Raw genomic sequence first — 27,071 nt, 5'->3', positions numbered from 1 at the left:
CACAGCTGCCGAACTCGCAGGAGGCCACCAGGGCCCACCAGCCATTCTCCCCACATGGTGGAGGGCCCACCTGCTGCTGGTAAAATGCCAGTGGAAAATGACCTCAATTGGCCACTTAAGTGGCTCAACTGGCCTCTGGGTGTGAGAGCTATCCTCCACTTTCTCTGCCGCTGGTAAAATGCCATGGCAGCAGGAAGGTGACAGCACCGCACCCCCCATTTTACATACCCCCGCCAGTATCCAGAGGGCTGGTAAAATCCAGCCAAGATGTGTACAGAGTAATAATAAAAGATTCGCTTCACACCCATTCGCACAATGATGTATTCTAAGTAGGGTTGAGAACGCAACCCCTTTACTGTTATGTCAGTTGTCAGGAAAATTAATACAGTGAGCATTTCATGAGAAAAAGGAATCAAAATTGTTCCAACTTGGCCTAAGTACACTGATGTACTTGCCTCCGATCACCTTTGGACAACCAAGAAGCAGCACTTCCCCCCCTCTCTGAAAGACTGTGCTCCTCTACATGTGAAAAAATTAAATTCCTATCAACATATATAGAGGACTAAGTCCAAAAATAATTTAAGTTCAGTGCATAAAAAGGATTTAACAAAAGAGAAAAATCAACTGAAATCGGAAAAGTTTTGCTACCTCTACCACCATGAAACCAAAACAGCTAAATTTACCTTTAAGCCTCATATGCCATCTGGTGGGCACCCAATAAAAATTTACAAAATAAATAAATGAAGAATCCCTAAGCTTCTTGTTAACTGACTGCATGCACTGTGCTGCAAAAAAAGGCAGACATTTTTTGCTTCTTAATTTGGGAACAAACCAAGGAGCTCATTATAAACACTATTTTTCAAAGAACAATTCAACAACCCAAAATTGATACATTTTCTGGTTATTAACTATGAATACACATACCACAGTGACCTTTTGGCTTACAAGTTAACCTGAAACAGGAAAAAGTCAGATTATTTTACACGTTACAAAATAACTTTGCATCTTTCCTCCACATTAAACACATTGGGCTGGATTTTGTATTCCTGCTGCTGATGCGGCTGACGGCCATTTTACATATTCAATGCAGCGGCATCTCCCCCTTCACATGGCAGGGGTGGCCTCGGTGATGCCATTCACGGCGTCAACTGTTGAGGAGCAGGTGCTAGCGCCATTTTTAAAAGGCTGCCAGTCCAGCAAACAGTACACCAGAACGAAGAGTTCACCCCTTCCCTCCGACCCATCAGAGTGCAGAGTTCACGCCTTCCCTCCGACCCATCAGAGTGCAGAGTTCACCCCTTGCCCCCTCACCCATCAGAGTGCAATGTTCACCCCTTCTCCCCCATCTACCCATCAGAGTGAAAAGTTCACCCCTTCCCCACCTCAGTGGTGCTATCTTTCCCTGGATGGGAAAGTGAAGGCGCGTGAGTGCCGCTCGTCATGCTGAGGATTGGTAATTGCAGAGAAGATCACTGTGGTTTATATTTGAATTCATACAGATATGGTATTTAAATATGCTAAGTTGGGTCCCGTCACAGAGGGAGGTTCCCCACCGCTGGGAAGATCGGGCCCAACAATCCCGACGTTGGGTTCCATGGCGGCCGCTGTCGTTTCGATTTTCTGGCCGCTCCCCCACCACCACCCCCTCAAACGGAATCCAACATCTGGATGGGAACGAAATCCAGCCCATTATTTGGGTTTTACATTCAAAAACGAAAATAAGTGAGAATTATTTTTCATCTTGATATTTGTACTTATCCACTATACGAGACTCTCTACACTTACAGCAGTGCAGAAGTATCCACATCCTGGGCAACACTGATGTTTAACCATCCGGGATCTGTGTTCCTCACACAATACCATTAGCTGCACCTTATTGGAGGGTCGCATCATCTCTTGTTTGGTCACGCTGTTAATACAGCTATTTAACTGCAAGAAATATTTGTTCAAGCAAGTTACAGCTGCTGATTTGCAGATTTTGCTCTAAATTGATCATCAATGAACTAGATTTTATGAGCACAAAGTTTTTAATCACAGCTGAACTCTGATATGAACACTAGGTCACTAAGTCACTTCAGCATATCATGTGGGAGTGCTGAAGGTGTGCTGCACTGTTGGAGGTGCCAGCTTTCGGATGAGGCTTTAAAATAAGGAACCATCTGCCCTCTCAGGTGGATGTAAAAGATCCTGTGGCATTATTTTGTAAAAGAGCAGAGGAGCTCTCTCCAGTGTTCCAGCCAATATTTATCCCTCAACCAACATTACTATGACAGATTACCTGGTTGGTGTCTCATTGCTATTTCTGGGACCTTGCTGTGTGCAAATTGGCTGTCATGTTTCCTATATTACAAAAGTGACTAAACTTCAAAGGTACTTCACTGGCTTTAAAGCATTTGGGTCATCCTGATATTGTGAAAGTGCAATATAAGTGCAAGTTCTTCATTTTTTTCTCTTATTCTGCTCAATGGGATAAAGTGATTATAAATCACAAAACAGAAGCATGTGCATCAGCTGAACCTTTAGTTCTATGATCGATGTTAGCGAATTGATCATTTAAAAGTATAGTGAAACAAGATTTTCTCTGCATGCTAGAAGGAAAAATACTGAAATCCGACTAATAAAAAAAAATCTTCCCTAAATGTTTTTCAATTGTGTTACTTGTAAAATTGCATTGCACAATATAGGTTCTCAGAGATGTTAACTCCATCAGTTGGATGCTAATTGTATTCAGGTGGTGGTTATAAATTAGAGACTCCCCTGTGCTTTTATATATTATGCATAATATATGTATGTGTGTGTGATTTGAGCAGGAAGAATGTTTTTTTGTTGGAGATGCACTATATACAAAGTTTCTTTCTATAAATAAAAGCTTGGCTCCAATATTCTATCCTTCACCACCTGAGTTTTGAGAGGATACTGGATTTGTAAAGCAGCTCTACAAGTTAAATTAAGACTTTTTTAGGTGGCGTAGCATATTAAAATTCAGTGTCCTCCACTCATATGAGACTCTGTACATTGTAGAGGATACCACATTTATTTTGCAGTCAGCATATCTCAATCAAACCATTTAGATGGCCATGCTTTAGGATGAACTGAAGACAGAAACATGGAGCTGATTAAAAATGCACGAGTGCCTTTAAACTGTTGCATGTGTGGTGCACATTAGTGTTTAAATACACTACACATTGTAGGGAACCTTCTATTCCACAAGCCACAGCAAAAGTTCACCAAGAAAAACCAGGGCTGAATCTTCACAACAGAAGAACATTAATCAAGATAGTATTTAAAATATGGCACTATATCTTGGACGTCAATAACCAATACATTAAGCAGAATGCAGAACACAAATTTCCTTTTGTCAAATCTAAATCCCAAACATAACTCCATAGAATTTGACTAAGTAATATAAAACTATTTGAGACAAGATCCTTCCATTTGCCACCTCATTGTTAAAATGTATCATCGTAAATGTAGCATTCTTATTCTTTCAGAAGGGTACATGTAACATGTTTAATTTTTTTTACATTCTGTAATTTCAATGCAGTTTCAACTTGAAATAAAATTTAGCTGCTCATAAGGGTAATTATTTTTGACAGATTTAAATTTAGGTTTTGACTATATCATGGAGTCATTACAGCACAGGAGGTGGCCATTCGGCCCATCAAGTCCATGCCAGCTCTCTACAGAGCAATCCAGTCAGTCCCATTACCCCGCCCTATCCCCATGGCCCTGCAAGTTCATTTCCCTCAAGTGCCCATCCAACTTCCTTTGGAAATCATTAATTATCTCCACTTCCAGCACTCTTGTAGGCAGCAAGTTCATACATTAAGAGGATCATAACAATCCATCAATCAACATAAACCTGCCCATACAACTGTTTTCTCAAACTCGTGCCTGGTGTTTCTTACCTCTTCGTCTATATTCTCAGTGGCCATACACTTATTGTTAGCCAGTTTAACAATCTCTCGGCTTTTTGGTGTTTCCATCCGACAGCTACAAAGAGGTAACTCCTGTAGTTTATCCAGTTCCACTGAGTCAGAGCTTTGGGAAATACCTGTGTAGAATCACAATATTCAAACAGCTAATTTCAACTTTTTTTTAGTATAAAAATAATCAAACATGACTGTCAAAAGCATTCAGACAAGTCATGCAAAATTCAATTGAACTAAAACCTTAAGACTACATACACTGTCCAAATGTTTCCACCTAACAGCAAACCAATTTTTGTATTCTCGCTGTTAATTTAGATATAAATTCGACTGCACAAATATTCTCCACAATGCCTTAACATCTATAATGCAACTTTACCTGTAGATTGTGAAGAGAATAGACCACCTGCAGGCAGATTCAGTGAGCTAAGGGGCATCTCGGTGTACTCATTATTATCTGTCAGAGTTTGGGTCTCTGTTTCAGCACCTGTAAATAATGAAATTAACACGCGGATGTTATAGAAGCACTCTAACTACATAGCAGCCAGGATTTGAGACTGGTTCTGAAAGATCGAAGTTTTGTTACAAGTATAATTTGATCACCTGGACTGATTGTTTTCTTCAAGTGCAGTTACAACAGGTCACTGAATTGCTAACTTTTCGTAAGGGCTGGAAATCAGACTAACGTGCTGGTTGGTTTCTTGAATTTCAAAATTGACTATTCTGTTAGTGGTGTTATATTAGAGGAGTGCAGCTGACAGCAGACACATGGTCCTCCGATTATTAGCTGCATTCATAATTCAATGTCAATCCATCTGTGATGCAGCTGAGATAAACAATTTGCACATTTTGTGAATGATAACCCTTCCCGTTGATAAAACAGATAGGTTCCTCAAGTGGAGCCTTCAGTAACATGCGAGTCCCATGGATAGCCCCAGCACGCTGGGGAAGGCAGAAATCCTGTGGAAGTTGATATCCCTGTCTCTTTGCTGTGCTGGGGACATGTCACTTAAATACAGAAGATGGATGTCCTGCGGAAGAGAGCATCTGTCACCTGTTGAACGCAGGTCCTCGCACCTCCTTGACTGTTAGAGGTCTCCAGTACTTGACTGGAAGGAACCAGTGTTATAGAAACTGAAGGCTATCGTCACCTTCATTGCCAAGGACAAGGCACTGGGAAGGCAACTCTTCAAAGGTGGTCAATTGCATCCTTGCTGAAGCCCTCCTCTAAAAATATCTCAAATGACATCTGTTCCCTGTGCACTCTATGTGGGTGGCAGTAGCGAGATTGATTCAGTCTCCAGCTGACATGCCTGGTCCTTCTACTCCTCCTCCAGGTTGACAATCATAATAAGGAACAGAGGAATGCCCAGTGGATAGACCATTACAGTGTTTTCATCAACCTTACACAAAGAAATAGGTTGGGTCCCTGAAAACAATTGCTTTTGCATACTAACAGAAATCTGGATGATGCAGTTGGTAAGAATACATTGCTAAAAATGTGATATAGGAAAGAAAAACAATTTCCAGGCTATTAGATTGAGACTCCACACCTTTAATGTCCCTTTTTTTGCCTCTCAGGCTGATTATAATATGTTGGCCGTAATTCACATCAATGCCAAGTCATCCACACCATTATTTTTCAGTCTATCTGGCTGTGGTGCAAATAGTGGCGTAAATCTAGCTAATTTGTGATCATCATTGACTACAATGGAGGGGGGAGTGGCAAGAATGGCTAATGGGGGACTGGCACAAATAAGCCAGCAAACTACGGTGCAACACAACTAACTTACTCCATTATTTCCTGGAACTTTTACCTACGAACAATGGCAAGCGTCATTAATAGGTCATTACCACGGCATAAGTTTTCAGTATAACAAAAAAAGTGCGATCATCCATCCATTACTACCAAAATGCCATATTCTACAGATTATTAGAAAAGACAAGACGAAAGGCAAATAGGGTAAAATTCCCAGTGTTTCTGATGGTTGCTAATACATAACCAACTGCAATTTCACAAGCAGTGCAGTTATCAAGACCATGACTCTCCACTATAGCTTGAAGACATCTACAGGCTTTACGTGACAGTGGAAATGATGAATAATGGGCCCACTGGTACTGAAGTACTTTAACTGCAAGTGCAAAACTCAAGAGTACGAATGGAGTATTTTCACATTGTACACCTACCATAGTATTGCCACAATATACTGTATTTTCAGTAGGTTAATAGCTAAATATATACAAAAAGATGTTGAAAATTAGCAACAATCCTAAAGTAATTTCTATGCAGAGGGCAACAAGTATCTATGGTTCCTATGGCTGATGCAGCTTGAGGATTTGCTTTTGTGTAGATGATTAGTACACTGTTGTCGCTTGGCATCTATCTGGGTACAACCATTAAATTGAGGTTTGCTAAAAGATAGATTTGCAGTAAACACAAACTTTATGATGGCAATTTTCCAACAATTACTTAATTCAGCAGGGATAAAATCTTCAAACTTTATAACAGTAGTTTTTTTTAAAAACTTAATCAAACAGTGCAAAACTGAAACAAATCATCAATAATTTTGATGTGAACTTTCTAATGTCAGCCAAGAGTAAATAAAATCCAACTTTCAAAAACATAGAAAAACAAGTTAATTCATGAATAGCTGTTAGTATAAAATATTGTGCTACAATATGGTGTACATTTTTGGCTCAATACGCCTTATAGTTTTATTTATGCTCCCAATGTACCTCACTGTGGGTACAGACCAGAGACATGCTGTTGTACCTCATTGCTGATTATGCTGAGCTCTCTGGATGTACATATGAAATTCAGATCACCAAATAGTGTTTTTTTATGTTGTGGGAGAGCAGCCTGTAATCTCATTTCTTGCACGGCTTTAAAGAAAGACTCAAAAGGTTATACAGCTTACCCTGAGCACTTTATAAAATTAGCTTTGCACCATGCTGGAACCATGCAACACCCAGTACCAAGTCCCAAGCATTGAGAGAGTATTTACTGGAAATGGCCTCTCACACCTCTTGCTTTAGTGTGCCTGGGAAACAGATTACTGACCTGACTCAAGTGATATTATCACTTTGGTATCAATATAAACTTAAAATCTGTTTGTATCAATGCAAGAGTGTTACTATGTAGAAATTTAAAAGTATGTAAAACTAATCATCAATGATGTACCACTGAAACAGCATTATAATGAAATGCATCTCGAGCTATGTCACATGAACTTCTAACTTTTGTTAAATTGTCAAAATCCATATAATTATCATCTCCTACCATCCCAAACCAGTAGCGCAAACCCTGGCAAAACCTTTCTCAAGACAAACACATATATATATAATCCAATGTAATGAACAAATATAGAGAAGACGGCACTGAATTATCAACAGGGGACTGTATTTTGTCATTGGACCTCACAAGTCTCCTCTTTACCTTCAATGGAGAAGTATTCCCAATAGTATAGGATTTAACTATACTTTAACTGACATTTGAAATAGCAAAAATATCTCAAGAAGGGTAATCTTCCTTTTAACCCAAATTCATCCTACATCACAGCACCAAGTAAAATAAAGTGGTAACTTCCTTGGCATCAACAATAGCATGAACCAGTTATTGCCCAAATTTTGTTATCTATATAATATTTATTTGTTACCTCTACTATTACTTGTTTTTGGTAGGTTTTTCCGTCTTCGTTTCCTGGTTGGTTTAACCCATGGGCTGTCATTCTTCCCTTTTTTCTTCCACTTCCTTTTCAAACTAGACTCTGAACTCTGGTGGTTAAAAAACAGATTTACAACATTATTTGCAAAGGTAAATTAAAAAGTTCTGGACTACCCTTCAAATGCCAGACGTTTCAATTTGAATAACAGGCTGAAATAATTTAAGACATCACAACAAAAACACAATTATTTTGAAAACAATCACACTTCTGTTTTTTGTTACTTTTAAAAATATCAATAATGCGTTACAAGTTCAAGAAGAAAGAAACTACAATATTATAAATGCACTGAAGTTAGTAAACATGCTAAGATTCCAATAGAAATCTTTACCACAAAGACAATACAAGCCCCAAGTCGTCTTCTTCTTTGGCCTCCTTGTCTCGAGAGACAATGGGTAAGTGCCTGGAGGTGGTCAGTGGATTGTGAAGCAGCGCCTGGAGTGGCTATAAAGGCCAATTCTAGAGTGACAGACTCTTCTACAGGTGCTACAGATAAAATTGGTTGTCAGGGCTGTTACACAGTTGGCTCTCCCCTTGTGCTTCTGTCTTTTTTCCTGTCAACTGCTAAGTCTCTTCGACTCACCACACTTTAGCCCCGCCTTTATGACTGCCTGCCAGCTCTGGCGATCGCTGGCAACTGACTTCCACGACTTGTGATCAATGTCACAGGACTTCATGTCACGTTTGCAGACATCCTTAAAGCGGAGGCATGAACGGCCGGTGGGTCTGATACCAGTGACGAGCTCGCTGTACAATGTGTTCTTGGGGATCCTGCCATCTTCCATGCGGCTCACATGGCCAAGCCATCTCAAGCGCCGCTGACTCAGTAGGATGTATATGCTGGGGATGTTGGCCGCCTCGAAGACTTCTGTGTTCGAGATACAGTCCTGCCACCTGATGCCAAGGATTCTCCGGAGGCAGCGAAGATGGAATGAATTGAGACGTCGCTCTTGGCTGACATACGTTGTCCAGGCCTCGCTGCCGTAGAGCAAGGTACTGAGGACACAGGCTTGATATACTCGGACTTTTGTGTTCCGTGTCAGTGCGCCATTTTCCCACACTCTCTTGGCCAGTCTGGTCATAGCAGTGGAAGCCTTTCCCATGCACTTGTTGATTTCTGCATCGAGAAACAGGTTACTGGTGATAGTTGAGCCTAGGTAGGTGAACTCTTGAACCACTTCCAGAGTGTGGTCGCCGATATTGATGGATGGAGCATTTCTGACGTCCTGTCCCATGATGTTCGTTTTCTTGAGGCTGATGGTTAGGCCAAATTCGTTGCAGGCAGCCGCAATCCTGTCAATGAGTCTCTGCAGACACTCTTCAGTATGAGATGTTAATGCAGCATCGTCAGCAAAGAGGAGTACCCTGACGAGGACTTTCCGTACTTTGGTCTTCGCTCTAAGACGGGCAAGGTTGAACACCCTGCCACCTGATCTTGTGTGGAGGAAAATTCCTTCTTCTGAAGACTTGAACGCATGTGAGAGCAGCAGGGAGAAGATGATCCCAAACAGTGTAGGTGCGAGAACACAGCCCTGTTTCACGCCACTCAGGATAGGAAAGGGGTCTGATGAGGCGCCGCTTTGCTGAATTGTGCCTTTCATATTGTCATGGTATACGGTGATGATACTTAGTAGCTTTGGTGGACATCCGATCTTGTCTAGTAGTCTGAAGAGACCACGTCTGCTGATGAGGTCAAAGGCTTTGGTAAGATCAATGAAAGCAACGTAGAGGGGCATCTGTTGTTCACGGCATTTCTCCTGTAGCTGGCGAAGGGAGAACAGCATGTCAATGGTGGATCGCTGTGCTCGAAAGCCACACTATGCCTCAGGGTAGACACGCTCAGCCAGCTTCTGGAGCCTGTTTAAAGCAACTCGAGCGAAGACTTTCCCCACTATGCTGAGCAGGGAGATTCCACGGTAGTTGGTGCAGTCACCGCGGTCACCCTTGTTCTTTTAGAGGGTGATGATATTGGCATCGCGTATGTCCTGTAGTACTGCTCCCTCGTCCCAGCACAGGCAAAGCAGTTCGTACAGTGTTGAAACTATAGCAGGCTTGGCACTCTTGATTATTTCAGGGGTAATGCCATCCTTCCAAGGGGCTTTTCCACTGGCTAGAGAATCAATGGCATCACAGAGTTCTGATTTTGATGGCTGTACGTCCAGCTCATCCACGACTGGCAGAGACTGGGCTGCATTGAGGGCGGTCTCAGTGACAACATTTTCCCTGGAATACAGTTCCAGGTAGTGCTCAACCCAGCGGTCCATTTGCTTGCGTTGGTCAGTGATTGTGTCCCCTGATTTAGTAATGTAGGAGATATGCACCAAGTATGAGGGACACAGATATATATATATATATATATATATATATATATATATACACACACTTATAACAACTTCATTTAACTACATTTATTACAGAAAAATCTTGTTAATGAAAACAATCCATGGAACAACATAAAACTACTGTTGCAAATTACATGTCTGAACTAGATATTCTCGCTAGCTTAAGCATCACTGGTCTCTCACATAAACAGACCTCACAACCCTTGTGAACAGGGCTTTGCTGTTCAACATCTAGTCATACAGTAGAATGACCTGGGATGCATGGCAATGAAAGCCCTTGTTAAATGCACTGTGAAGCAGAAAAAGTTACAAATGTGCTTCTCCAATCTTAGGAAAGGCAGACTGATGAACATTTTAGTTAAACAAGGTCAATTACAAGTTAACAGGCTGATTTACTTTACAAACAATAAGTGATCAAATAGGTTACATTAAATCCTCTTTTACTTCAACTTTGGAACAATCCTCATAATAATACACACCATAACGTCCCTGCTAGCAGGCTAAATGCACTCCGCTGAACAGAAATTTATCTGAAACTGGTTAGCCCTAAACTTAAAGACAGCTCATTCACTATATGGACCTGGCATCCTTACCAAATCAAGCAAAGCTGTCCCAGACCACACACTTCCTTGATTCTCATTCCTTAAGGGAATAGGAATGCAACAGCTTGACTTTTGACACCCCACTGTGTCTTCAGGGATTGACCAGCTAAGCTGCCTATCAAATAAGCCATCACTCTCCAAAGTGAAGGCTCACTGGCTGCCACCTACATGTGGACTCCAATGAATGGGGCCATTCCAACATAACAGGTGTAAATGTTTACTGATATGCCTATACAAACTTCAATTACATCAAGTTAAAATTGAATGCTCAAGGTAGTCGAAATGGGCAATAAAACGTAGCATTACCAACGTCACCCACATCCAGATAACAAGTAAAAAAATAAGCTGCAGTAGGTGCTATTTCTTCAACTGCTTTGTCTAGATGTAATAAGCATTCCCAGTGCATGGCTAATCAATGGATTTAACACCCTATGATCTAAATTTAACTTCACAGTAACATTTTAATGCAAATTACATCAACTCCTTCTGTGGCTAAATAGTCAAAAATCACAAAATGTAACAACCATTAAAAAGCTACTTTAACCACCTCCCCCCACCAACCTGCCCATTTTTTTAAAGTTAAAATTCAGCCCATTGTGGCTGGACATGTGTTTGAAGGAGGCGGCAAGCTATTCACCGTCAATATGGGCGGCACAGTGGCGCAGTGGTTAGCACCGCAGCCTCACAGCTCCAGGGACCCGGGTTCGATTCCGGGTACTGCCTGTGTGGAGTTTGCAAGTTCTCCCTGTGTCTGCGTGGGTTTTCTCCGGGTGCTCCGGTTTCCTCCCACAAGCCAAAAGACTTGCAGGTTGATAGGTAAATTGGCCATTATAAATTGTCACTAGTATAGGTAGGTGGTAGGGAAATATAGGGATAGGTGGGGATGTTTGTTGGGAATATGGGATTAGTGTAGGATTAGTATAAATGGGTGGTTGATGTGCGGCACAGACTCGGTGGGCCGAAGGGCCTGTTTCAGTGCTGTATCTCTTAAAAAAAAAATAAGCATTTTGTGGATTTTATATCTATCCATGTTGGAGTGGGAGCTCTTTTGAGGTTGAGACACAAATTTAAATTTTGTTCATCTCAGTCTTCTGTTGAAAATTCTCTCTAAATTTATTTTGTTAAAACTGAATAGTCCATCTGAAGCCAACAGAGAGGTAGGCAGGCCAGGGAGTAAGTCCATGGACAGTCGGAAACAAAAACCCGAAAAGTTAATATTCAGGGAACATGTAACCACTCTAAATCTACAAATGCATCATTGCTTCTGTTCATTTATCCATTTACTATTTAATAAATCCACTTGGCAGTTCACAGCCTAAGCCTCCATCTACTAAAGTATTAACTCCATTGTTATCTGATGTAAAGGAAGATCACGTGTCAGTACATGATATGAACCAGGAAGTCAAAAAACAATAACAAGGTTTTTTTTGTTAGATCTCTGGGTTTATAGCAAATTACTGGGACGATGGGCAGGTAAAGGCACACTCCAGGTTACAGGAAGCAAAAGCTCACTTACCAAAGTGGTTTGAGCCAATGAGTCAAAGAAAAACATTTAAAGCACTAGCAACTCCAGAACAAGTGACTCACCACATCAGATTCAAAGTCATCATCATCTTCCTCCAGGTCAGAATCTTGATCCTCTTCGGGATCATATTCTTCCTGCTGCAAGGTAGCCTGTGTGGGGAAAAATTAAAATTCTGTAGTAAACTGTAACCTTTGATAATCTATCAGTGGATTTAAAGGGTTGAATTTTACTAGCGCTTCAAAGATGACGGTCCGCCCATGTGGACCGCCCGTCAGGGAGAAGCTGCGATATTTCGCGCAAGGACTCATTAACATAGAGGGGCGGAACGACCGGCTCCGATGATGTAGAGGGGGTGGGCGCACTGTCCCTGGCAACAGCGTCCGGTGCCACCACGCAGGCTCCATTTTTAAAGGGCTTCAGGCCCTTCCGCTTCATTTTAATGTTTAAAGCTACAGGTTTTGCAACAAATTGAAGTAAAATTTTATTTACACTTTTCCCACCATCCCCCCGCCCCAATGAATAAGAAGTTTATTATTGGTCCTCTTCCCCCGACAAAAAAGTAAATTTTTCATCACGACCTTTCCCCCCAAACCTCTTTTATTTTAATCTTCAACCCCTTTCCACCATCCCCTCAGCCAATTGCCAAATTCCAAACAGAGATGTGAAGGCGCGGGACTTCCATGTATTTAAATATGTTAATGAGTTTCTGTCACCGAGCGGCAGGGGGTCCAGTAAAATGGGTCAGGGTCTTCCCAGTGTCGAGGCCCATAGCGGGCCTCTCCCGGAAGTATTTTCTGGGCCCCCCACCCCGCCATGACCCCCGATGTCGGGGGGGCGGGGGTCTGGTAAAACTCAGCCCAAAATGTCACTTAGCATGACACAAAAGTGCACAAAAAAAATCACAGATAAGCCACCAAATAAAAGGTAAACAATTTCTGAAGAAGCAAAAAACTGTCCTAACATTGAATAAAACAAGTTAAAAAAAATCAAATGCTTCTGAAATCATTTATATATCTAAACTTAACTAGATATATTTTCGCACAAATTGGAACATTCAAGTCTAATGCAAATCTGCAAAAGTATTTTGAGGTATCAACAATCGTATGGATTTCACCAGAAGGTAATAGGATGTTGCATTTACGAAACAGAAGGATAGTTTTAAAATAGCATTTTACTTGAAAGGGGCGAGAAGTGACTTGGTCACAGATATTTAGCAGACCAGACCCAACAAAGAGCATCTTAATTCAACTTGCCTCCCCATTTTTCCCCCTCTATGTAGAAAAGCAATTGGTCTCTGCAACTGAGATCAGGCATTTACCCTGTGGCAAAAAAAGAGGGTTGAGATGAACTCTAAACCACATCTGAGATTTCAGCTGCGCTCACATGTCATTTTAGAATCTGCACAGTTTGGCTAGAAATAGAAGGACCAGAGTTATTTTCTTAGAGTTCTCAGAGAAAGTAGTTTTTAAAAAGTGATTGAAACAGAGCAGCATGAAAATGGAGAACTGCAAAGTAATTCAAACAAAATACTATAAGAACTGGAAGCTAACCCATTTGGCAAATAAACTGTAATAGGTAAAAGGATAAATCTCAGGATTGTTGGGAAGAGTCCATCTCAAACATAAGACGACCATACAAAAAGCCAGCATCAGCCTTGCTGATCTCCTGTGCACTGCCTCTTGAGATGACAAGCCCGCTATGTTGCTGTAGCTCGAACTGTGAATGCAGTACTCCAGGTAATGCCAGCCCAACTGTGTAACTACAGGTATTTTTCCATTCTGGTTACTGATTCTTTTAGTTACTCAATTATTAAATAAGGCCAAGAGATCATAAAATGCCCCTGAATATGGCAACTACATTTAACTGCAAATAGTGCAGACAGTAATACATAAAGTAAACCTAGTGTAGCAACATTCTTAATCACAATGTTTCAGGCTGTGTAAAATAAACAAACTCCAAGTATTTCAAATTAAATTCATCAGAAATTTCTTTGGATTAAATCAAATTAAAATCTTCAAGGGTCTGAATTTGGATTCAGATCTACCATTGTGTAGCTGGATATATACAGTTCTCCCTCATTGTAATATGCTTGTGAATGTGGAAATTAACTGGCAGATCATCACCAAGTACATACTTTCTTAGCAATTTCCATTTTGCGAATGCTGTGAATGCCTCCAAAGTCTGTGGATATCTCAGAATCTGGTTGGTCTGCAATACTGTATTTTTCATCATCGTCGTCTTCTTCATCATCATCCTCCTCTTCATCTTCCTCAGACTCCATATCTTGAGATATGTCAGCATTCTCTCCATTTATGTTCTGAGTGACACCATTAGAGGAGTCTTTCTGTTCCTACAATACAGAGGAAAGAGATAAAAATCAGGGCAATATTTCAAATATATGGCGCAGTCAAAAATACTGCATATATCTGGAATTTCAGTCTTTTAAAATCCAAGCTTGGTTATCACATTCTGATTTTGCATGTATCTGACTTATTCTTTTCTACCTCATGTCCTGTGCTAAAGACCTTGGCCCTTCCCTTCAACTATTACTCTACTGAAAAAAAAAATGCTATGGATTCAAGAGATGGCTTAGTAGCATTTTCATGCAATTTATTTGAAATCCATTGTTCACAGTGAAGCTAGTTAACACTTTCAACCAAAATCAGAATTCACTTTCTGCCACATATAGTAAAAGCATATTTACTTCATGTTGAATAAGTAATTTAAAATGTCTGTGCTTACCATTTAGATCAGATACCCACATCTCATGCTGCTTTTAAAAGGTCAGAACTAACTTCATTAGATAATTTTTTTCATAGACTTTTTCCAAAAAGTTGTTCAAACCAGCATCGTTATTCTCTTTACTCTTTACAACACAGCACCCTCTGGTGCATCAAGTATACCACTACACCTGTCTGAAAGAGGTTCAAACGCGCTTCTTAATTAGCAATTTTATACCAATCTATATTAAAACTTCCACATGTGGTTCTAAGTGCGATTATCTGTAAACGAACCAATGATGCCATTTATGATCAAAGTTTATGATCAAATAAAGGTCTCTTGTTAATTTCCAAATGGGCCAATTCATGTGTTCATTGAAAAATAATCTATGTTCTACATTTCATTTGCATCGTTCTAGTGATTTAGGAGAAATTGTCATGGTTCATGTATTTGGAGGGTGTAAAAAAGTGCTGAGTTTTTATTTTAAACAATGTCTGTGTAAGTTGGTCCTTATTCTTCTGGGAAGAGACCACATGCATTGGGTGGGTTGAGAAAGGGAAGGTGTGGTTCAACTATCCTGAGGACTGTGCATTTGTTCTATCCTGTGACATTAGGGTAAATAGGATACAAGGAAGGAAAATGTTAATTATGTAGGGAAATTGATTTCTTTATTTTACAAGGTTGGGAAATTGATTTCTTTATCTTGCAAGGGTGAGAAATTCTAAAACCCCTTTAAAGATACATTGGTGAACCAAGGTAGGCAAAGGTTATACTTTCACTCAGTTTTACTTGCATCTTCGAGAGATGTGAATATCTTGAATAAGTGACTGTTTTAGCAGTCACTATAATTCCAATGGTATTGCATTTTTCAATAATCTTTCTGGATATTTCCAACTTAAGTACAAGTTTCATTCTCCACTGAAGACAGACATTTCTTGAATTAATGTTTTGCATCAAATGAAGGCATTTGTCCGAAAAGTAAATTACGTAAGAAAATGTCAAGACCATAAAAACATTGTATCGATAAAACTGGGTGACAAATATTTTGTTCATAATTTCCAGCTGCTACATTGTAAGCAATGTGATCTTTCAGACCCATGTTCACTTGTACCAAAGAGAGAGTCTGTTATGCAATACTAAATGTACGCTTCCATACAAACTGTTGAGATTTAAGTAAGACCTTCCATTTTCATTGCAAGGCAACGTCTAGCACAAATTTATGTCAAATTAATGTACCTTGGTTCTGATAGAAGGGAAATGGTACAATGTTCTGGGTCGTCATATATAATTTTTAGTCTTGTAGTGAACTGAGGATGCAGAATATGTTTCAGATGGGTCAAATCTAACCTCTCCTTAGTTTCAGAAGGGGCACAATCTAAATAGAGCTTCTCCCAATACTAATACTCATTTGGCAAAATTATCAATACATTCACCATTCAGAAGGTTTACTGGAATTTATCTAAAATGGCGAATAATATAAAATCAAAGCAATGGAACTAAAGAATTTGGGGAAAAAAATAAACTCACGCTTAGCTACTCTAATATATTTTCCAGAAATAGAGATGGAAAGAAATTCCTATGTAGTAGGCTTACACTTTCTAGACCCACCTGCATGCCAGATGCAGACTGTGACATGTTCTGAAACATTTCAAGTACGGTGCGCTGTTTTAGCAGTTTGGTCTTCTTCTTAGGAGCCAGGCTATAAGTTCCCATTTTTCTCTTCTTCTTCCTAGCCACTGTCAAAGTTTTAATTATTTTGAACATTTAATAAAATAAGAAACTGCATGCTCTGCAATTTATGTCATGGCTGTCATTCATGTTGATGTGCCACATTAACAAGTATAAATGCATGTAGAGTTATACACTCAAATTGGAACTACTTTTGTTGTACTGTCTGAATATGTACTCCAAACTGTGCTATTCAGCTTTTAAATCAAAATATAATTATTAAAGATAAGATGCTATCTCTATTTTAAAAATTAACATTTCTGACGTAACGTAATTTTAGATGCAGTACTGTAGTCAGGAAATTTTAAATTCACAGTAGGACATTTTATCTAGTAAATGATGCACTTAAAATATGTATTGTTAATTATTTTCTGCGAAGCTATAATATCTGCATCAGTTCAAGACTACAATGAGTGCACAATTAAATAAAAAAACTTACTGTATTCCAGTTCAGTTTTTCTTATTACCTGACTGTGGTTTGCTAGTGGCAGTATTGTTCTGATTCTGAGGTAGTATCAGTTGCTGTGGTGGTGTTGATTGTGGTGATGAAGGAGGTGACTTTTTCCCACATTCTAGACTATTTATACCTTCTTCCTTTGGGTCTTTGTTTGATGGCTTTAAAAGGTAGAAGTACAAAATTAATGCCTTTTAACGCTGTGGTTTCAAAGTAACACTCCACCTATAATAACAGAGAGAAAGGATGCCCATCTAAAAGCACATTTGTGGCATAATACAAATTAAATGTATATGAAATAAGTTTAGTCAAAGCCAATTCCTGTCAGTTAATAAGACCTTAACTAGTGTTTTAGTGAAAGTCCCCTGATAGCGTGCACTATTAAACACAACACTTAATTATTTTCTCACAAGCTTTTGAAATAGGACAAGTTTCTTTCAAAGAAAACATTGCTGGCCTAATGAAAGAAATGAAGCATCACCAAACTATTGCGAAAATATTGTGTCAGGTAGTTTACTAAATAAGGTTACCTCGTTCACATGATCGGCTTGTGAAAATGGCAAAAACTGTATGCATTAGATTAATAGTATGCAATTGCAAATCGATTCTGACTGTGAACATTAGCTTTCTGATGAGTGCAAAGTTAAATATATAAGCATTAATTGATTTCCTGAATTCTGTTAATGCTGATTTTTGAATATGTTGAACAATAAACTTCTCTTTGGTGTGAAAGACCAACATTATAACTAACTTACAACTGAGATATTATTTAAGATTCATAATATCCCTTCAGTTAATACAATGTATGCTTTTTACTTAGCACAATACATTTTCACCAGAATAGATTACAAATTACAGCTATTTTCATTAGAGTAGCAAGATTTGATAGAGGTATTGATAATTACAATGGGATGGGACAGAGTAGAGAGAAAAAACTATTTCAATGCTTCAGGAGTCTATGATAAGGAAACACTGATTTAATATCAAACGGAAGAGACTTTGGACAGAGAGGAGACATTTTTTTTTGCAGATGGTTGAGAGGCTGTGAAATTCACAGTTAGTGATTAAAGACCATGTTGTTTTTATTCATTCACGGGATGTGGGCATTGCTGGCAAGGCCCTTCAACAATGTCAACTTTTAGTAGGTCTGATAGGTGGTTGAAGGAAATAAGGCTAATGGATATGGGAACAAGATAGTTACATGAGCTTAGGGTTACTACTCATTTGAAGCATGACACCAACTGTTATGCAGTTTCCAAGTAATTTTATGCAAATTTCATGAAAGCTGATAGACCAACAAGAATCAGAGCTGCCAATTTTGTTTTTATTTACACTCACTGTTCATTTGACCATACGATCAACCATTTTGGCAACAGTTGATCTATCGGCTAATGTACTAGTTCATGAATTCCCTCATTCATCTGCCAGCAACTTCAGCCACCAGACCTGCCATAAACTCAAAAAGAACCTGAAATGCTGTGTCAAAGTACACCCAGCTCGAGGTGAGTGATATAGAAAACAGAAACTCATCTCTAGTGATCCAGTCACAAGCTTCCACAATGCCAAACTCAACAGAGTTGGAAACTTTAAAGTGGCTGGTCAAACTTTGTTCCTAGAACCTGCCTACATAGCTATGGTGGCATAGCTAGCAAGAGAGAGCAATTTTGGCTGGCTTCATTGGGTTGCGAGCAGGTTTCATGACTGGAGCGAATTTGTAAGCTGATCATCTGTTCTAGAACCAGCTAGTCTAACTGGCTGCAGTAAAAATGGTGAAGGTTGCTGCCAAAAATTGCCTCTTCACTCATCCGTTTCAATTAATGGGTGATTTGGGGGCTCGCAATTATCTGACAATATGTTACTGACCAGGACCCCTCATTATCAAGAACAGAGGGTCCACTTTTAATCTCATTATTGCGTGTCAAAATGCAATTTTAGCTACAACTATTAGTTATTACCATAGACTCTTCTAAAAGCTGTCAAGGTTTCATACAGTTCCACTTTCATCATCATGACAGTTTCCTGGAAACCTCATGCTTTGCTTGGGAAGTATTTACTCAGATTACTTTCCAAACCAGTATTCACAATTCACCAAAATGCAGTGCTTTAGTGCAGGCTCACATGATCTGCAGGGTTGCAATTTTTGACCGTTTAAATGAAAGGCAGTGAAATCCTGGAACAGCCAATAACGTCCTTTGTACTATCAATAAGCTATTATCTCTGAGCACATTAGATAAAACAGCAACAATAACAGTTGTGTGAAACAGTGGACCTGAAGTCTGTAAATGTAGGACTGCTTCTATAGACTGCTCAACTCAGAATTTGGTGAATGAGGGAATTTTAAGGGTTGATCTCTGTAAAATATAGTCAAGTTTTGCATTTAGCATTTACCTTAACTCGTAATTTCATTCACAGTGTTAGTCAGTGGTAAACAAGCTGCCTGCTAGTGGCAGCTGCAGTTAATTAGGTGGCTAGTTAGAACTGGTTACCTGGTCAACAGGAACTGACTCAGGTCTTTGGAATTTTTGCTAGTATAAATACAGGAGGCTTTTGATAATCTACCAAGTCCAGCTTCTACTGAGTACTTAAAATAAGGAATTAAGTAGGTGAGTGGAGGGATACTGTTCTCGTATTTTACAAACCAAAGAGCAGTCTGAGGGGGGGAGCGGAAGACAGTGCAACCTGACAGCTGATGCCGAGAGGCATTTATTAGGTGAGCAGATAGGTGATTGGTTGTTGAGTTTTAAAGTTTTTTTTACTCTAACCTAGGACAGTACAACAACTTATAATTAGATAGCACCTTTAACGTAATAGAACGTCCCAAGGTGCTTCACAGGAGCATTATAAAACAGTATGGCAACATGCCACAAAAGATGATACTATGTCAGATAACCAAAAGTTTGGGAAAAGAGGTAGGTTTTAAGGATTTTCTGAAAGGAGGAAAGCGAGGTGGAGAGGTTTAGAGCGTGTATTCCAGAGCTTGGTGGCACAATTAAAATCGGGGAGGCACAGTAGTCCAGAATTAGGAGACAGCAGATATCTTGGAGGGTTGTGGGACTGGTGGAGATTACAGAGATAGGGAGGGGTGAGCCATAGAGGGATTTGAAAACAAGGATGAGAATTTTAAAATCAAGATATTGCTTTATCGGGAGCCAACATAGGTCAGCGAGCACAGGGGTGATAGGGAACAGGAATTGGTGCGAGTTAAGACACAGGTAGCAGAGTTTTTGGATGACCTCGTTGATGGAAAATGGAATATGGGAGACCAGCCAGGGGTGCATTGGAATAGTCAAGTCTAGGGGTAATGCAGCCATAAACGAGGGTTTCAGCAGATGAACTGAGACAGGGGCGAAGTCAGGCGATGTTACGGAGGTGGAAATAGCAGCCTTCGTGATGGCACACATATGAGGTCAGAAACTCATTTCAGAGTCACGTGACACCAAGGTTGCAAAAAGACTGGCTTAATCTCAAATTGTTGCCAGGGAGAGGGATGGAGTTGAGAGCAAAGGAACAGAGTTTGGAGCAGGGACTGAAAACAGTGGCTTCAGTCTTTTCAATATTTAACTGGAGAAAATTTCAGCTCACCCAGTACTGGATGTCTGATAATTTAAACAGTGGAAGTGTTGAGAGATGTGGTGGTGAGGTGGAGCTGAGCGTCATCTGCATACGTGAGAAAACTAACGCTGTGCTTTTGGATAATGTTTCTGAGGGGCAGCATGTAAATGAGAAACAGGAGGGGGCCAAGGGTAGATCCCTTGGGGACACCAGAGATAATGATGTTGGAGCAGGAAGGGAAGTAATTGCATGTGATTCTCTGGCTACAATCTGTTCGATAAGAATGGAACCAGGTAAGAGCAGTCCCACCCGGCTGGATGACAGTGGAGTGGTGTTGGAGTAGGATGGCGTGATCAATTGCATCAAAAGCTACAGACAGGTTGAGAAGGACGAGGAGGGCAAGCTTACCTTTATCACAATTCATAGGATGTCATTTTTGACTTTGATAAAAACTGTTGAGGTACTATAGCAGGGGTAGAAACCTGATTGGAGGAATTCAAACATGGAGCTCGGGAAAAGATGGGAATGGATTTAGAAGGTGACATGTTCAAGGACTTTGGAGAGGAAAGGGAGGCTGGAGAGGTGATGGTACTTTGAAAATGTGGTGTGGTCAAGGGTTGTTTTTATTTGAGGATGGGGTGATGAAGGCAGATTTGAAGGAAACAGTGACAACACCTGAAGAGAGAAAACTGTTTAAAATATAAGCTAAGATGGGGGCCAGGAGAAGAAGCTGGATGATCAGCAGTTTCATGGGAAAAGGAGATAGTTTAAACTAGGACTGGGAAAATGTAAGTACTGCATTAATTTTATAGCTTAACTTGTTAAACTAAATATAACGACAAATAATCATTGAATAAAGACTTTAACTAATTAAGTATGGTACAGCAGGTTGTGTCTAGACTACAGAATGTGGGAGCTTGTGGATGACGAGACGGTCCCAAGCAAACTTGTCTGTAGGAGATGTCTCCATCTCAATCATTGAGCTGAAGTGCGAGTTGGAGAGACTCTGACACATAAGGGAGGGGAATAATTTCTGAACAGTTATATCCAGAATAATCACATCCCAAAGGAAAGCACAGGTTCAGGAAAGAGAGTGTGTGACTGTTAGGGAACGGAGTAGTGGGATTTAGGAGAGGTTGAGCAGGAGATCCCACAGACACTGGTTCTGTTGAACAGATACGATATACTCACTATCTGCGAGGACAACCTCAATGTAAATCAATGTACTGTGGTTGTGAAGGCTGTCTGGGGGTGGGGGGGGGTGGGTGGGGGGACTGTGGGTGGATGGGAAGAGCAGAATAGAAGTGTGGTCGTAATAGGAGAAAGAAGCCAGGAACGAGAAGGGACTGCTGGTAATGTACCGGGATCTCCTCCTGGGGCAAGAAAGGAAATTGCTGAGGGTTAGAGTGAGGTCAGGAGGCCATTGCCACAAGGTCAACTTTGTGCAGAATGCTGGAAGCTATGGGGTAATCCCATGGGATTTATTGGGGTACGCCAGGCCAATACAGAGAAAGGGGCCCTGACCAAGAGTACAACAGACTAAGTGGTAGCTCCGACTGCAGCTGTAAGGTCAAGTACAAGCACCATTGAGAGTGCAGGGAAGATGAGCAAGACACCCGAGAGCTACAGGGAGCTCTTGTCAAAAGAAAAAATAACTCCCTAATGCTCAAGTGAGGCAGATAAACCTATAGTTATACTTGGGGATACAGGAGCCAACCAAACTCTTTTGCTGGGGAAAGGCATGACTTTTCCACCAGGGAGCTCATTGAATGCCCAGGTTTTAGTAAACGGTATCAGCTGGGAGTACATATATTTATACATTTATATCGGTTGCACCTAGAGTGTGACCCAATGTCTAGAACGGTAACTGTAGGGGTTGTCCATAGTTTATCTGTAGACGGAATTGACCTACTCCTGGGGAATGATTTGGCCAGAGCGAAGGTAGTAGCTTCTCCAGTAGTCCCGGAAAGACCAAGTGAAGGAGACATAGCAGTTGCAGGAAAAGGGTCCAGGAATTTTTCCTTCATGCGTAGTGATCCGAGCAATGACTAAATAAGTTCCATCGCCAGAGGTCAAGTTGGCACCACAGACAGACAGCCAAATATCTGGAACCTTTTTGGGGGATTTAGATAATCCGAAGTAAATGTTCAGTAAGTCTTCTCTGATCAACGTTCAGCAAGCTGATCCAGAGTTAAATAGAGTGACACAATTGGCTCAAACTGAAGCTGAAGCAGAGGGAGTTCCAGAATGCTACTATATTAAAAATGGGACTCTGATAAGGAAGTGGAGACCTCCTCACAGACCTGCAGATGGAGAATGGATGGTGGTTCACCAGATAGCGGTACAGCCAGAAAATATTAAGGACAGCCCCATGAAATTCCGATGGCAGGACATGTAGGGATCAGGAAGACCCAAGCACATATAAGTCGACATTTTTACTGGCCAGGTCTTCATAAGGATGTGGTGCAGTTTTGTAAAACTTATCATAGAGCCAGATTGTGGGCAAGCCGCAACCTGCAATAAAACAGGCACCAGTTCCCAAACCAATTTTTGGGGAACTATTTAATAGGGTATTGGTTGACTGCATGCAACCTTTACCAAAAACAAGCGGGACATCACTATTAAGGATATGGCTACTCGGTTCCCAGAGGCCATTCCCTTCAGAACAATTTCTGCCACGGTAGTGGTAGAGAAGTTAACCCAGTTCATCACTCGATTTGGATTACCGATTGAGATCCCGTCGGGTCAAGGTTCCGATTTTACATTTAAAATTTTTCCGGAAGCTATGAGTAGTCTGGATGTAACAGTTACAGTCCTCAACATACCACCCAAAACTCAAGGAGCTTTATAACAGTACCAGCAGTCCTTCAAAATGATGATCAGAGCATAGTGTCATGAATATCCTGATTGGGACAAAGGGCTGGTATTTCTTTTGTTTGCCACTCGGGAGTCACCGAATGAGGCTACCGGTTTTAGTCCTGTTGAATTAGCTTATGGACATGAGGCAAGAGGTCCTCTGAAACTAATCAAAGAAAAGGTTTTAGAACAGAGGGACGTAACTTTCATGTTCAATTATGTATCCATGTTCCAGGATGGCTAACAAGAGCTTGCAAAATGGCTCAGGAACATCTTAAAGCTTCCCAAACAACCATGAAGAAATGGGCAGACAAGCATGCCAAGACACAAACATTTTAACCAGGGGATGATGTGTTAGTATTACTAACAGGGTGAACTGCTGAAAGCACAGTTCAGTGGCCCAAACAGAGCAGTCAAAAGGATTGGTAAAGTAAATTATTTGATTGACACCCCAGATCGCCATAAAAAGAATCGGCTGCGTCACAACAATATGTTGAAATAATATCACTGCCAGGAGGAGGATAAGCAAGCACAGGTATATCCGGTAGTAAGGACAATGAAGGATGAAAGGTATAGTGAGGATGAGGCAGAGAAGCCCTAGACAATTTTCAAATTAAACCTCTTATCTGTTTAGCTAATACTGAATTGTTAGGGAGATTAGACATTATGCTTTCATATTTAGATGTAGAACAACGAGGAGACCTAACAAGGCTACTCACAGCATTTAAAGGAGTCTATAGGGACAAACCAGGATGTGCAACCTTAGCCATACATGATGAGGATGTAGGAAAATTCTCTCCTATAAAATAGCATCCTTATCACTTAGGTCCAGAGAAATAGGCTCAGGTGAAAACAGAAATCCAATACATGTTGGAAAACCACCTAATTGAACCCAGTCAAAGCAGCTGGAGATCCCCAGTCATGTTAATGCCTAAACCCAACGGTTCAACTAGATTTTGCATAGACTACAGAAAGGTTAATGCAGTAACAAAGGCAGACTCCTACCCAATTCTTCACTTGGAAGACTGTATTGACAGAGTTGGCAGTGCCACATTTCTTACCAAAATAGATTTGTTAAAGGGATACTGGCAGTTTCTATTAACACCCGAGCTAAAGAAATATCAGCCTTTGTCACAGCAGATGGTCTTTTCCAATGCCGAGTGATGCCATTTGGGCTAAATAAATGCCCCAGCAGCTTTCCAGAAACTAATGAACCATGTAGTAGCCAGTGTTCCTAACTGTGTGGCTTACCTTGATTTGCTGCTATACAGTGACACTTGGAAGGACCACTTGGAACAACTAGCAGCTCTGTTCAGAAAATTACAATTGGCTGATTTGGTGATAAACCTTGCCAAAAGTGAATCTGCAAAAACGAGAGTAACCTACCTAGGGCATATAGTAGGGCAAGTGTTGCCAAGAACAGCAAAAGTACAAGCATTGGTGGAGTTCCCTGCCCCTAAGACTAAACGAGAAATCATAAGGTTCTGGGGATGCGTGGTTTCTACCGCAGGTTTGTACCAAATTTCAGCACCATAGCTGTTCCAGTGATTGGCTTGCTACAAAAGAAAGCCAAGGTAGTGTGTTCAGGGAATTGCCAAGCATCTTTTGAGAAGCTGAAAGCAATTTTGATCAATAAACCAGTGTTGGCTGCCCCAAATTTCACTAAGCCATTCAAGGTAGCAATTGATGCTAGTGATGGGGGGGGGGGGGGGGGGGGCGGGAAACAATGTAATAGCTGATGCTTTCTCTAGAATTTAACTTTGCTTTGAGTTATTTGAGTATAAAGATGGTACAGGGCAGAACTGTATTAGTTACAAGTAAACAGTGAATGAGAATGGGTGTGTAAATGTGTTTAATTTTTTAAAACTTTTTTTTTGTCCACACTTTATAATAGGCATTTGAATATGGCATTTCATTGCTCCAAGGGAGGAGGTGTCTTGAATGGGCTTCCGTTATTCATATTTTTTTTGAGGACATTTGTTTAAAGTACTTGAGGAGATGTTGGGACTTTTTTTTTTAAAAGGGTCACTGGAAGGTCACTTGGGACTTAGTTTTAAAAACAAACACTTACTGGAAATCACATGACTTAAGCTAAGTAAACAGTAGGAGCCTTGCTGGCTATTGGAGTTTTTAGAGAAGTCACATGTCTGGGTTTATTGTTCAGGAATTTTGGTTTCGTTGTGGACTTTTTGGATGAGCAGTTGTGTGCATCCTGCTGAGAGAAGCCAACTCATCCTTTGCCAACTGTGTTGAAAAATCTTGAGAATCCAGTGTTATAGCTGAATCCACTGAAGTAATTCCCCCAAAAAACCTGCAAGACTTCCTCTTGACACCTCCCCCTTAACGAACTGCTTCTGAAAAGATCACAGTGACAACTGCATGTGTCTAGTGATGCCCGTCTACGTGTACCAGGACGCCAGACCAAAGGTCAACTGAAACATTTCATATCTTAACCTTTTTTCTTCAAGAATTAACGAGTATTTGGCCAAAGTATTTTTGTTTTGGTAAAGTTGATCTCTACAGAGTGTTTCTTTATTTTGTCTTTAAGCGGTGTGTGCATATGCATTAGGTTATTTAGAAGGGAATATGTTTATACTTTCATATTTAAACTTGTGTGTTAATAAGCTTTGTATCTTAATTTATTATAATACAAGACTTCAATAAATTTTGTTTATTAAAGAAACCCGGTTAGTGGATTTTTATTCTGAAACTAATATAGATAAAGTACATAATTGCCCTTATCAGTAACTGGGTAAAACATTTAAATATATGTTGTGACCAGTGGAGTAGTGGAACTACAGAAAGACAGTGCATTCCTCCAACCTCGGTCATAACATTCAATGGCTGATGTACCTCAACTCCACTTTCTCCCACTACCCCCATATCCATTGATTTCCTTAGTATCCAAAAATTTAGTGATCTCTGTTTGGAATCAACGACTGAATATCCACAGCCCTCTGGGGTAGAGAATCCCAAAGATTCACAACCCTTTAAGTGAAGCAATTTCTCCCCATCTCAGTCCTGAATTATATTTTTTATTCATTCCTGGGATGTGGGCATCACTGGCTAGGACAGCATTTATTGCCCATCCCTAATTGCCCTTGAGAAGGTGGTGGTGAATTGCCTTCTTGAACCACTGCAGTCCATGTGCAGTAGATACACCCACAGTGCTGTTAGGAAGAGAGTTCCAGGATTTTGACCCAGCAACAGTGAAGGAACGGCAATATAGTTCCAAGTCAGGATGGTGTGTGGCTTGGAGGGGAACTTGCAGGCGGTGGTGTTCCCATGCAACTGCTGTCCTTGTCCTTCTAGGTGGTAGAGGTTGCGGGTTTGGAAGGTGCTGTCTAAGAAGCCTTGGTGCATTGCTGCAGTGCATCTTGTAGATGGTACACACTGCTGCCACTCTGCATCGGTGGTGGATGGAGTGAATGGCACTCCATCCACAGACGATCAAGCAGGCTGCTTTGTCCTGGATGGTGGATAAGCTTCTTGAGCGTTGTTGGAGCTGCACCCATCCAGGCAAGTGGAGAGTATTCTATCACACTCCTGACTTGTGCCTTGGAGATGGTGGACAGGCTCTGGGAAGTCAGGAGATGAGTTACTCACCGCAGGATTCCCAACCTCTGACCTGCTCTTGTAG

The 27,071-nt window shown here is 40.6% G+C and overlaps 1 protein-coding gene across 7 annotated transcripts in view; it reads right to left on the bottom strand.

The window, feature by feature from the left end:
- LOC137347757 (histone-lysine N-methyltransferase EHMT1-like) overlaps positions 1-27,071 on the bottom strand; it is a 194,823-nt gene that overhangs the window by 76,909 nt on the left and 90,843 nt on the right. For all 7 annotated transcript variants that reach the window (XR_010969018.1, XM_068012668.1, XM_068012670.1 and 4 more), the window contains exons 4-11: positions 17,037-17,184; positions 16,450-16,577; positions 14,255-14,470; positions 12,183-12,269; positions 7,586-7,703; positions 4,309-4,416; positions 3,909-4,054; positions 1,786-1,929 (exon numbers count right to left, since the gene is read on the bottom strand). Coding sequence is in view for 6 of the 7 variants with exons in the window: in XM_068012668.1 (XP_067868769.1) it covers positions 1,786-1,929; positions 3,909-4,054; positions 4,309-4,416; positions 7,586-7,703; positions 12,183-12,269; positions 14,255-14,470; positions 16,450-16,577; positions 17,037-17,184 (1,095 nt within the window). In the remaining variant the exon portion in view is untranslated. The remainder of the gene's footprint in view (positions 1-1,785; positions 1,930-3,908; positions 4,055-4,308; positions 4,417-7,585; positions 7,704-12,182; positions 12,270-14,254; positions 14,471-16,449; positions 16,578-17,036; positions 17,185-27,071) is intronic.

Source organism: Heterodontus francisci, chromosome 32 (assembly GCF_036365525.1).
Source record: "Heterodontus francisci isolate sHetFra1 chromosome 32, sHetFra1.hap1, whole genome shotgun sequence".
NCBI lineage: Eukaryota > Metazoa > Chordata > Chondrichthyes > Heterodontiformes > Heterodontidae > Heterodontus > Heterodontus francisci.
Note: the sequence above shows the minus strand (reverse complement) of the source record. Positions and strands in the feature narration are given on the sequence as shown.